This window comes from Apium graveolens, chromosome 9 (genome assembly GCF_009905375.1).
Source record: "Apium graveolens cultivar Ventura chromosome 9, ASM990537v1, whole genome shotgun sequence".
NCBI classification, from domain to species: domain Eukaryota; kingdom Viridiplantae; phylum Streptophyta; class Magnoliopsida; order Apiales; family Apiaceae; genus Apium; species Apium graveolens.
Window position 1 is genome coordinate 173,654,721 of NC_133655.1, and position 13,541 is coordinate 173,668,261.

At 41.6% G+C, this 13,541-nt stretch overlaps 2 protein-coding genes across 2 annotated transcripts; both read right to left on the reverse strand.

Moving 5' to 3' along the window:
• Positions 1-5,702: 5,702 nt before the first annotated feature.
• LOC141685738 (uncharacterized) lies at positions 5,703-7,437 on the reverse strand. The gene is made up of 3 exons (XM_074490824.1): positions 7,123-7,437; positions 5,894-6,604; positions 5,703-5,723 (listed from the first exon to the last, which is right to left on the reverse strand). The coding sequence occupies exons 1-3, from the start codon at positions 7,435-7,437 to the stop codon at positions 5,703-5,705; spliced, it is 1,047 nt and encodes a 348-aa protein (XP_074346925.1).
• Positions 7,438-8,296: 859 nt separating this feature from the next.
• On the reverse strand, positions 8,297-8,809 carry LOC141685739 (uncharacterized). Its single transcript, XM_074490825.1, has one exon. The coding sequence runs from the start codon at positions 8,807-8,809 to the stop codon at positions 8,297-8,299; it is 513 nt and encodes a 170-aa protein (XP_074346926.1).
• Between the last annotated feature and the right edge of the window lie 4,732 nt (positions 8,810-13,541).

The window sequence follows — 13,541 nt, forward strand, 5'->3', positions numbered from 1 at the left end:
AGAGAATCCTAATGCTACTTCATTGGATAAGATATTGATAAATGAGTCTTTTCCCGATGAGCAGCTGTTTGGAGTACAAGAAGAAGAGTCGTGGTTTGCCGATATTGTGAACTACCTTGTGAGTAACATCATGCCTCCCGACTTATCTTATGCTCAAAAGAAGAAGTTTCTACACGAAGTGAAGTGGTATATGTGGGATGAGCCGTTTCTTTTTCGCCAGGGAGCTGACCAAATCATCAAGAGATGTATTCCTTATGGCGAAACAGGGGGAATCTTGTGAGATTTCCACTCAACGGCTTATGGAGGACATTATGGTGGAGAAAAGACAGCAGCTCGTGTTCTTCAAGCAGGTTTCTTTTGGCCAACATTTTTTAAAGATGTGCATCAGTTTATTTTGAAATGTGATCGATGTCAACGTGTGGGTAATATGTATAAAAAGGATGAGATGCCTCTTAATGTGCTTCTCGAGGTTGAGGTCTTCGACGTTTGGGGAATTGACTTCATGGGGCCATTTTCTCGTCTTGCAACAATTAGTATATCTTGTTGGCGGTTGATTACGTGTCAAAATGGGTTGAAGTTAAGGCATTGCCGATGAACGATGTGAAAATCGTGCTTAATTTTCTTCACAAGAAGATATTCACAAGGTTTGGGACTCCAAGAGTCATAATCAGTGATGAGGGGTCACATTTTTGTAACCGCAAGTTCACTGCCATGATGAAGAGGTATAATATGAATCATCACATTGCTACGGCTTATCATCCTCAAACAAATGGTCAATCTGAGGTTTCTAATAGAGACATAAAGTGCATTTTGGAGAAAGTGGTATGTCCATCAAGGAAGGATTGGTCTTTGAAGCTTGATGAAGCTGTTTGGGCGTATAGAATAGCATATAAGACTCCATTGGAAATGTCGCCGTTTTAGTTAATTTATGGTAAGGGGTGTCATTTGTCGATGGAACTCGAGCATAAAGCTTATTGGGCTTTGAAGAAATTGAATCTGTACTTCGATGAAGCTGGAAAGAAAAAGGATGCTTCAATTGAACGAACTTGACGAATTTCGACTTCAAGCTTACGAGAACAACAAAATGTACAAGGAGAAAGTCAAGAGGTGGCACGATCGATGTCTAGTGCTCAAGAAATTTGTGCCAGGGAAACAAGTTCTTTTATTCAACTCTCATCTCCTTCTTTTTCCTGGAAAGTTGAAGTCAAGATGGTCAGGGCCCTTCATAATCAAAATTGTGTTTCCACATGGAGCAGTGGAAATTTTTGAGAATGATCTGGGCCAAACATTCAAGGTAAATGGTCAATGGTTGAAGAATTATTATGGTGATAAGGCAAACCATGAGGTGGTTAATGCTGTTTTATTGTCCACTTAATCTCGAGATTCTACGTCAAGCTAGCGACATAAAAGAAGCGCTTCTTGGGAGGCAACCCAAGTATGTTGTACATTAGTAGGTAGAGGAAGCAAGAAGAAAAGAGAAAAACACAAAAAAGAAGAAAAAGAAGAAAATTCGGGGCCAAGTACAGAAGCTGGGTGCGCCCGCGCTGGCCAAGCGCGCGGCCGCGCCGTTTTTCCAGTAACCAAGCGCACCCGCGCTGTCCTAGCGCGCGCCCACGCCAGTTTTCCAGAATGTGAGCGCGCCCGCGTTGTCCAAGCCCGCGGCCACGCCGAGTCCCTATTCCGAAATAATAAAAACAACAATTTTATTATAGAAAATCGGGATTTTAATTCCAAAATCAATTCTAACCCGATTTTTACTCTTCCACATCCCATAATTCTCTCTCCTAATCAATTCCATTATTCCCACAATTCCCGTAATCAATTCCCACTTCTATTCCTTATCAAATTCACACCCCTCCACCTATAAATACATACACTTGCATACATCTTCTCCACCAATCGGCAAACTCTCAAACACATATTCTCTCTAAACACTTAAGCTTTTTTTCGCTCTTTTTCAATCCGATGGCACCCAAAAGACAGAGAACTCAAGTTGGAAGCAGCACCGCCGATTCTTCTATTGCGAGTGGTGTGAGGCCCAGGTTCTCTACTCCTGAAAATGAGGGGGAGTATACGAGGCTTTTATCGAAGCCTATTGCTAAGGACAGAGGATTTCTACCATCAGGAAAAGATGGTAGGCTGTTGGAGATGATTTTGGAGATGGGCCGGGTTCCTTTTTGTGAGGCTCCCACTGTTGTGCCCATGAGTGTTGTGCCGGAGTTCTACGCCAACGCTAAGGCGGAGAAGAATGGTTTTACGGTGGTGAGGGGGAGGACTGTTGAGTACAGTGCTGAGGCTATCAGGACGGTGATTGAGCAGCCTACGAGGAAGGTGGGCCAGGACACTTGGAACGATAAGACTCCTGAGGACTTCAATTTGGATCTCATCGTTGCTACTCTCTGTGTGCCTGATACTCATTGGAAGTTCCAAAGGGGCAATACTGATTACTCCACGTTCCCTGCTTCATGCATGAACAGGTATGTACGGGCTTGGAACTCGTTTATTTGTGTTAACATCATGACATCTTCGCATGTGCATGAGATTACGGTGGAGCGTGCTCGTCTTCTTTGGGGTATTCTGCAGGGTGATTACATTGATTTGGGGATGGTGATATATCCGGGGATCCTGAGGTTTTTGAGATGAGGTACTACTGGGGCGATTCCGTATGCGTCCATTTTGACGAAGTTGTGCGTGGCAGTTGGTGTTCATTGGCCCGCACATGAGCAGTTTCAGTTTCTCAGTGCTCCTATTGACAGTTCTACACTGCACAACATGATTGAGTGGTATGGAGGGAAGCCCAATCCCAAGGGGCTTGGTTACTCATATGATCATTTTCCAGGTGGTGTGCCTATGGAAGCAGCTATAGCAGGAGGTTCTCAACATGCCCGTAGATCAGCTTGGAGAGCTCAGTATGGAGAGGAGGCTGGACCGTCAGGATCTCAGCAGCAGCAGAGGGAGGCAACAGGAGCAGAGATGGGAGTTGGTTTGAGTTCGACGTAATATAGGCATCTTGCGAGGAAGATGGATGTGATGCACGACATCCATAGTCATTTTGCACGCGATCTCTCCCAGGCACTTGGGACTGCATTTAGAGCCTCCAGACACAATATAGGCACTTGGTTTGAGTTCGACGCAATATAGGCATTTTGATTCCGTGTATCCACCTCCGGAGACACCTGACACTCCACCCTTTGAGGGTGAGGATTCTGATTCAGAGTAGGTATGCCTGATTCCTTACTATTACCTTCACTGAGGATAGTGAATATTTTAAGTTTGGGGGTAGTAGTTGAAGGAATATATTTGTGTGAGTCTCATATAGTTGCATGTTCATGATAGTTTTATTTCATGTAGTATTTCATATAGTTGCATATATTTTTCCATGCAGTTTTTTTTTATTTTTGGTAGTTTTTATGATAGTTTGTTCATGTAGTTTCATGCATTTGCGTTATATTATGATTCCCTTAGATAATTTTTTTGATTAATTGGTGATATTAATGCTAGTGTAATGATGTCGTATTTAGTGACGTTGAGTCTTATTGGATTGATTTGCATGATAGAGACATTTATATTTCACTAAGTCTTATAGGTTGCTACAGTGCTAGATCATAGTCATGATTTATTGGTTTATTGAGGTTTAATTGCTTGTTTATATTTAGAATTGAGGGTATTCTCTTAATAATAAAAGACATGGATATTTAGAAATTGGAGAAATTCGATTTTATTGCTAGTTTTTTTAAGGCTAGGCCTCAAATGGCTAGTAGCCGACTCATATTTTTATGAGTAGTCTAGGGTTGAATGAGATGGAGCAAAACACACTCATTCAGAAATTGAAAAAAAAAGAAAAAAAAAAGAATAACTGTTCTGTATAATTGATCACGAGTGGGCTATTTAGTACTCGAGTTATTAAGTTCTTAGGGGACTTAGTGCCTAGTGACCTAAGGCTTCTATAGTCTAGGATCCGCTAACCTAACGCTCGCTACATGGGTACTATTGTATAAGTCTTTTGTAGACCTCACTCATTGCACGATCAAATAAGCATATGTGTTTTGTTTTGTATGAATAAAAGCATGAATCCATGATTAACTCTGATATAAGAATTGAAGTGTTATAATTTATTTTGAGTCTAGCTTTTATTCTGTTTATAAAGTTGCGATTGTCTTGATAAGTAGTGAGTCATGGTTGTCGATCTAGTTGTGATAGTACATCTGTAAGCATTTCACACACACACGTCTCTGGTATGTAGATTGATTTGTGAGATTTGACGGATCTTTATGCAAATAATTGCATTTGTTGAGGTGTTGCTAGTTTATTGGTTCAATTATTCTTTGGGGATCATTGCATTCATATTAGTTGCATTCATGCATTTTTATTTCTTGTTCTTTGAGTCTGTTTATGCTTGAGGACAAACATCGATTCAAGTTTGGGGTTGTGTTAAGTGGCATTTATGACACTTATTTATGCTTTAATAAGCTTTGAGTTTGTGTATTTGTACTCAAGTTATTTATGTTTTAACGTGTTTTCAGGTGTTTTTTCATTTCAGGCTTTACTTCGTAAATCAGGTAATTAGCATTGTTTTGATGCGAATATAGTGTTTAAGATTTGTTGAAATAAAAGCTTGAAAGATTGCTCGAAGCTGCAAGGAATAAAGAAGAAAAAAAATAAAGTTTTGGCAGAAGGCAGGCGCGCCTGCGCTGGTGTTGCGCGCGGCCGCGCCGGGGGAACAGAAAGTCAGCGCGCCCGTGCTGGTGAAGTAAGCGGCCGCGCTGGGTCGGGATAAATAAATCCTGATTCTTTTGCAATTTGAATTCTGGACTCCTGGGATGCATGGAATGCTATATAAATATAACTTAGGTCATTTTTCAAGATATATTCAGAGATTCAGAGTTTTCAAGACATCAAGGAGGGAGAACACGGCAAGAGACCTTTTTGGCACAATTCCACAAAGGCGAAGACGAACTAGTTTATTCTTGTAAATTTTTATTTTGAGTTGTAATTTGGATGCTTGTTTCTTGTTATTCTGAATCTATATTCTTGTGTGTACTTTGGTTTATTTATTCATATAAAGACTACATTTGCTATATCATGCTTTCATTGGAATCCACGTTGGCCATGAGTTCGATTATGGGCTAATCATTATTGTGGGGTTCTAGCAGATTTATTTATGGATTCCTTTAGTTAAATTATTCGATACCTTAGTGTGTGGTGATTGTATGATATCCTAGTATTGGTTGTGCGTATTCGTCTTGTGAGCGTCGCGAACTTATAAGATAGTGCGTTAATTCTTAATGAAGCGAAAGTGAATTTAAGGAATTAGAACTTGCCATGCTAGCATAGGTTCATGTATTGTTATGCATGATTCGTAGGTAATTTTACCCATCTTACTTGCCCAGTGTAATCAAGATAGATAACTTGTGCTTAAACCGTTATGTTGTCAAACTCTATAGACATATAGGGTATCATTATAATTGGTGCGTATTCAGCTTCTATGTCTTTTGTGGATGTCAAGTAGAATGGTACTCGTGCAACGAAAGTTGGCGTTCATTAGTTTCGTGTTGTCTGATTAGTGTCATCACCATTGCATGCTAAGGTTGAGAATAATAAGGCTATTGAATGATGTACTTAATGAAGTTAGAATCCCATGTCTGTCATATATATTAACTCAGTCTATTTTATTCTTGTAGTTATAATAATTAGCGTAATTCTTAGTTATAAACATTCTCACTCTGTTAAAGTCTTAGCATTGAATAATAACCATACATTGTTGCTTAGGTGGGTAATTTAGATAGTTAACCAATACAGTCTCTATGGGACCGAATCTGATTTATATCTTATACTACTTGCAAACTCGTATACTTGCGTGTAATATTAGTGCGTGTTTAGCGACTAACAATACTATCGGAGCGTGCCCATGGCATCTATCGCATCTCTTCACATAAGCCTTTGCATCGTCTAGCATAGTTGGCCAGTAGAACCTCAACCGATTTATCTTGTGAGCGAGAGCCCTGCCCCCCAAGTGTTGTCCACAAATCCCTTCATGGGCTTCTTTAAGTGCCTCCTCTGCTTCAAGAGGTCTTAAGCACTTCAAGTATGGAATAATAAAGGACCTTTTGTAAAGTAGGCCTTCAATCAGCGAGTATCTTAACGCTCTAACTGACAGCTTGCGTGCCTCCTGGACATCATCGGGGAGCCACCCAGTTTCTAAGTGGGTCTTGATCGGGTCTATCCAACAGCTTGCCACACCAACCGGTGCTATCAGATTTATGACATGAATAGTAGGGGTCTTCAAGACCTGGAAGTAAATACTTCTTGGATAGTTCTCGATTTCAGACGAGGTGAACTGAAACAAGGCATCCGCTGTAGTGTTCTCCTCACTCGGAACATGTTCTGCGTACCATTCATCGAACTGAGTCAGTATTCCCTTTATGACTCTCAGGTACTTGGCCATAGTATCATCCTTGGCCTCAAACTCCTTATTAACTTGAGTAACTACAAGTCTTGAGTCTCCGCAGACCTTCAGGTTTTTGGCCCTCACGGCTCTAGCCAAGCCTAAGCCAACTATTAATGCTTCATATTCCGCTTCATTGTTCGTAGTCGGGAAGTCGAACTTCAAAGCATATTCAATTATAAACCCATCAGGGCTTTCCAAGACTAGGCCTGCATCACTAGATTTTGTTTTGGACACTCCGTCAAAATGGAGAACCCAATACTCTTTTAAGCTTGTTTCGTCATCCTTCTCCTTCTCTCCTCCTTCTGGGGTTACTATCTCTTGCCCCCGACTTCTTGGTTGTTAATGGTGCATTCGACCATGAAGTCTGCTAAGACCTGAGCCTTGATGGCCGTTCGAGGCTTGTATTTGATATCAAATTCTCCTAACTCCGTCGCCCACTTGATGAGCCTTCCACTGGCCTTCAGGCTATGAAGAATGTTCCTCAAAGGTTGGTCCGTCAGGACTTCGATCTTGTGAGCCTGGAAGTATGGTCTCAACTTCCTCAAGGCTGTGATGAGAGCAAGTGGGAACTTTTCCATGGTGGATTAATTCAATTCTTCTCCATGGAGCACCTTGCTTACAAAGTATACAGGCTTCTAGAGCTTCTGCTCTTCCTTCACGAGGAATGCACTCACGGCTTGTTCAGATACCGCGAGGTATAAATAAAGAGTGTCCTCCAGACTTGGTTTAGCCAATAACGGGGCTTCAGTCTTGTACTTCTTCAGCTGTTCAAAGGCCTCTTGGCTCTCAGCTGTCCATTTAAAGTCCTTCAACTTCTTAAGGGTCTTGAAAAAGGGTAGACATTTGTCTCCTAACTTGGAGATAAACCTCCCTAGAGCAGCAATTCTTCCCGTCAGCTTCTGAATGTCCTTGATGGAGCGTGGTGGCTCCATATCAAGGATGGCTTTGATCTTGTCGGGGTTGGCCTCTATTCCCCTCTTAGAGACCATATGACCCAAAAAATTTCCAGACCCAACGCCAAAAGCACACTTGGCTGGGTTTAACATCATCTTGTGGTTCCTTAGCACTTCAAATGCCTCTCTGAGGTGACTAATATGATCGGCCTTGCTTAGGATTTTGACTAACATGTCATCAATATAGACCTCCATAGTCTTCCCAATTAGATGGGCAAATATCTTGTTTACCAGTCTTTGGTAAGTAGCTCCTGCATTCTTATGTCCAAAAGTCATAACAAGATAACAGAATAAACCAAAGTCAGTTATGAAAGATACCTTGGGGGTGTCATCCTTATGCATTCTAATCTGATTGTAACCACTAAAGCCATCCATGAAGCTTAGCATCTCGTGTCCAGCAGTGGCATCGATCAGGGTATCAATCCTTGGTAGGGGGTAACGATCCTTGGGACAAGCATCATTCAAGTCAATGAAGTCAATGCACATTATCCACTTTCCATTGGCCTTCTTAACCATTACGGGGTTGGCCAACCATTCAGGGAATTACACTTCCTCAATAAATGCAGCTTCTAAAAGCTTCTCGACCTCTTACTTAATCGCTTCAAGCCTATCAGGGGCATAAGTTCTCTTCTTTGCTTTACAGCCTTCCGAGTTGGATCAATGCTCAACCTATGAGTTATAAGGTTTTGGTCAATCCCAGGCATATCAGCTATTGTCCAAGCAAATACATCATTGTTTTCTTGGAGGAAAGTTGTCATTCGGCCCTTCAAGGCCTTGTCCAGAGATGCCCCAATGTACGTGACCTTCTCCGGGTCTAAAGGGTCTAAAGGAATTGGGACCAAGTCCTCAGCTGGCTTCCCTCAGATTTCATCATTTTCTCAGACATCCATGTCTTCTATGGGGAGGACCTGCCCCCTGTTATATCGGGCCTAAGTGATGCAACATAGCAACTACTGGCCATCTTCTGATCTCCTCTTGCTTCTCCAACACCATTTCTAGTTGGGAACTTCGGTACCATGTGGTAGGTTGAGGGCACATCCTTAAAACTATGGATCCCTATTCTACCCATGATAACATTGTAAGTAGAGGCTGCCTTAACAACCTGAAAGTTTAACATCTGCATGGCCTCCCTAGGCTCTTCCCCGATAGTTATGGGAAGTTGTATTGCTCCTTCAACTTTGCATTCCACATGGTTAAACCCGTAGATGGGTGCGTCAGATGGAGTTAGCTGAGAATCATTGTAGCCCATCCTTATGAATGTGTCATGGAACAGAATCTCCATGGCAGCTCCATTGTCCACTAGGACCTTCATAACAACACAATTTCCAATTATCGGAGTGATAACCAGAGGATCATCCTGAGGAAATTTCAAACCTTCAAGGTCTGGATCACCAAATTCAAGCGTCATCTCTGACTTAGAACGCTTAGATGGCTCTCCAACTATGCTCATCACTTCTCTGCATAAGCTTTTCAGGAGTTCCTTGTAGTACCAGCTGATGTAGGTCCTCCTGAGATTATATTGATTACTGGCCCTCGGGTATGTGGGTTGCGATCTTTGTCGTTACCCCTTCGATCGCCATATCTTCAATCATTATCTCTCTTTTGGCCTCCGGCCTCTTCACCCTTGGTGAAACGTCCAAACTTTCCCCTTCAGATCAGATACTTAATCTCATCCTTGAGTTGCCTACAATCGTCAGTATCATGACCAACATCTTTGTGAAACTTGCAGTACCGGCTCTTGTCTCTTTTTCGGGATCTCCCCTTAGTGGCTTCGGCCATTTGAAGTCTTTGTCCTTTTCAATTTCCATAAGGATTTGGCTCCTTGGAGCATTCAACCTTGCATATTCAGCGAACCTTGGTTGTTGATTCTTCTTAGAAGAGGAGGAGTCAGAGTTTTTTCCAATTCGTGGATACTTGTCCTTGGCATCGTACTCCTGATCTGTCTTCCGTTTCTTGTTACCAGTAGGTTCATTATTCACATCTATGTTCTTCATACTCTCCTCCATCTTAATATATTTCCCAGCTCTATCATGGAGCTGCAACATGCTTTTGGGAGGGCGCTTAGCCAAGGACATCTTAAAGAACTCGTCTCTAGTCCCTTGCTGCAGGGCTATCATAGCTACTTTATCATCAAGATCAGGGACCTTCAAAGCCTCCTTCGTAAATCGATACAGATACTCTCTTAGGGACTCCTTTGCTCCTTGGACTATACCCATGAGAGATGCTGAACTCTTCTTGTGCACTCTGCCACTTATGAACTGCTTAATAAAAGCTTGACTCAAGTCCTTAAAGGATCTAATAGAGTTTGGGGGCAGGCGGCTGTACCACCTTTGAGCCATTCCTGATAGGGTTAACGGGAAGGCCCGACACTTAATAGTGTCGTTCACGGGTTGTAACAACAGGGTGTTAGAGAACATCCTAACATGATTAGCGGGGTTGCCAGTACCATCGTATGCTTTGATGGTGGGCATCTTGAACTTCCTTGAGATGTGAGCATTCATTATCCAGGTCTTGGGGAACCTGCCCTTCCTAGTATTGGACCATCCGGGTCTATGATTGGAGGAGGATTTCTCCGCCTTGGAGCGAGTGGGGGTCTTGGGGCCAGATGTTTCTCCAGGTCTTGCTTTAGCCTTTCGATCTCTGCTTCAGGAGCCCTGATCCTCTCTTGAACATCTTGGGGATTCATCCCTTGAGTGCTCCTAGAGCGTTGTTCAGTGTCAGCCATCGGCTCTTTGCCAACATGCCTCCTTCTTGGAGCAACATCATCATCCGATGACTCGGAGTCTCTTTCAATATTAGGTCCAGAGAATTCTTGATCCTCAGGAATAGGATCCAAGCCACGTATATATTGGGGTGTCCGCCCTTGTGCTTCACTCTTATTAGAGTGTCCACTCCCTCCAACTTCGGGGTAGAGGTATCCCGTAAGGGGGTTAGTAGTCACAATTGTCGAGTACTCATACCCAAGGGGTTGAGAGTTCACAGGTGCATGCAGCTGCTGAAGTTGGGGATTCGTCCCTTGAGGAGCCGGGGGATTCGTCCCTTGTGGCTGAGCCTTAGTTGCCCCTACTAGGGTTCCTCCTTGGGTGGAGGCATAAGTTTAGTGCGGTGGTATGTCCACCACTGATGCGATTGTTCGTGATGGGACAGGAGTGTCTGTCCCACTAGTGTTTCTGCTCTGTGTGTTCACCATGGTTGTCGTAAGTGTCCTACAGACGGCGCCAAAGGTTGTGGAATAAAAACCTGAGTACATTAGTGTTTAATGCTAGGGTTGGTGAGCTTCGATCTTTAATGGTTGCTCTTGTGTTCGGGACTACGGTCCTTGCAAGATGCCTACGTATCTCTGTGTTGTAGAGAATCAAGCTAAAAATGTAGTTCTAGGTTGAGGGGTAGAGCCCTTTATATAGAGTTGAGTCTAGGGTTAGACTTTTGTTGGGAGACTTGGTGGACAAGTCTCTAACTTAGATGATGATTAGGAGTCCTACTGAGGAAGGAGTTCCAAAACCTTCTGTGTAGGACTTTGAGTCTGTTTAGAACACATGTCTCTGCTCTTCCAGCCGTATTGGGCCTAGTCCGTGATCAGCTCGTGTTCGTGGACTTGGACGACCTCTGCTAGTAGGCCTTGACTGTTTGGGCCGTCATGGGCTTGTTACGAAGCTTCGGACCAGACAGACCTACTATGAAGCTTGGACCAGACATGTCTGTGTTGGACTTTTCAGAAAAGAAGCCCAAGTGTAATTAATGTGACATTTAATGTGTCTTTAGGATGTATTTTCTATCCATAACAGAAGCCTATGACAGTCTCATTGAGAAATTCTCAAGATTACAAGGAGTCACCTTGGATAGACTATATGGGATTCTAAAGACCTATGAGTTTGAAATAGAGTAAGATGAGAAGCTGGAGAAAGGAAGAAAGAATGGAGGATCCATTACATTGGTTGCTGAGCAAGAAAAGGAGAAGGAGACAAAGGTTAAAGCTATTGAATCTGCACCGAACCATAGAGTTTGTGAAGGCAAGGGAAATGGGCTAGTAGCTGGATATGAAGACAATCTCAGTCAAGATGACATGGATGACATAGATAAGCATCTTGCTTTTCTATCCAGGAGATTTGCGAAGCTTAAATTCAAGAAGAATTTTGAAGCAGCCAAGTCAAACAGAAACATGGTTGATAAGTATATTCAAATGTTTCAAGTGTGGCTTGGCAGGTCATTTTGCTAGTGAATGCAGAAAGTCTGATTCTGGTAAAAAGAAGTTTGAGTTTGTTGATTATAAACATAAATACTTTGAATTGCTCAAACAAAAAGAAAGGGCTTTCATCACACAATAAAATGACTGGGCTGTAGATGGATTAGACGAAGATGAGGATACAAGCTATGCCAATCTAGCACTTATGGCCAAATCAGATGAAACAGAAGTCAGTTCATCAATTAATCAGGTAATCAACCCTAACCTAGCATATTTATCTAAAGCTGAGTGTAATAATGCCATAAATGACATGTCTACTGAATTATATCATCTGTGTGTTACACTCAAGTCTCTCACTAAAGAAAACACTAAACTTAAAGAGAACAATCTATTTTTAAGTAAAAGAAATACTGTGTTAGAAACTCAATTTGTTGAGTTTGAAAAACTAAAGATATAGTGCAATATTGCTAAAGATGAACTAACTGAATCTTTGAATAAAGAGGAGATTTTAAGAAAGCAGCTTGAACGACAACAGGAAGTAATCAAGGCATGGAAATCTTCTAGAGATGTTCATGCTCAAATTACTAAGGTTCAAGGTATAGAATCTTTCTGTGATGAAGCCTGGAAAAAGAGCAAGGAGAAACTTGATTCCAATTTAGTAGAAGGACTTTCAACGGATGTGGATTCGATGGATGATAAACGTTATCCGTCGAAAGACCAAAAGGATTATCCGTCGAAAGACGAGGAATCACATTCGTTGAGTGAAAGGAAGCCAGTTAGAAAAGCTAAACTAGCTAAACTCAATGAGAAATATTGATTAGTTTTTAAAAACTTTGTTCCAGGAGAAACAAGTCAAGTGAACAAAAATAAGAGAGTCAATGTAGGACATCTATCTATCAAGCAATTGAATGACATATTGGAGAAAATTGAAGTAAGAACAGAGTCTAAAAGGAAAAACAATAGGAATGGGAAAGTAAGAATTAACAAACATAACAACTACACACCTGATAAATATGCATAAAGAAAAACCCGTGTTAATTGTGGTAGTGTTAATCATTTGTCTGTTAATTGCAAACTTGTTATGCCTGCTCCCATGTCTGCACCTCCTTCATTTTCCAGTATACCTACAATGCATGTTAATGTTATGCCTGCACATAATTTGAATGCACAATTTGTTAATATGCAATTTGCTCAAAATCCTTACTATGCTGCATTTAATATGCCATAAATGCCATTTAGCATTCCTTACTGGAATAACATGTTTACAAAAATATGCATTTTCATGTTAATCAGCCTGTGCATGATAATTCTGCAATGATGAATGGTTTTAAAGGTTCTATTCAATTGGCTAAGAATGAATCTCAAATGCCTGAGTCAAATGAAGAAAAATCTAAGAAATCTAAGAAAAAGGCTAACAAAACAGGACCCAAGGAAACTTGGGTACCAAAATCAACTTAATTTGATTTTGTTGTGTGTAAGGAAATGGAAAGAATCTTTTGTATTTGGATAGTGGGTGCTCAAGGCACATGACTGGATATTCTACCCTGGTCACTGAGTTCAAGGAGAGAGCTGGCCCAAGTATTACTTTTGGAGATGACATCAAGGGTTATACTGTGGGATATAGCTTGATTTTAAAGGATAATGTCATCATTGACGAAGTTGCCCTAGCGGATGGAATCAAACACAATTTGTTGAGTATCATCCAGCTTTGTGACAAGGGCAACTCAGTAACTTTCAATTCTGAAGCCTGTGTTATGACCAACAAGAGAAGCAACAAAGTGGTTCTCACTGGAGTGAGAAAAGGAAATGTGTACTTAGCTGATTTCAACTCATTAAATACAGAATCTGTCACTTGTCTATTTAGCAAGGCAAGTGATGAAAGTTGGCTATGGTACAAGAAATTGTCCCACCTTAACTTCAAGACTATGAATGAACTGGTCAGGAAAGACTTGGTGAG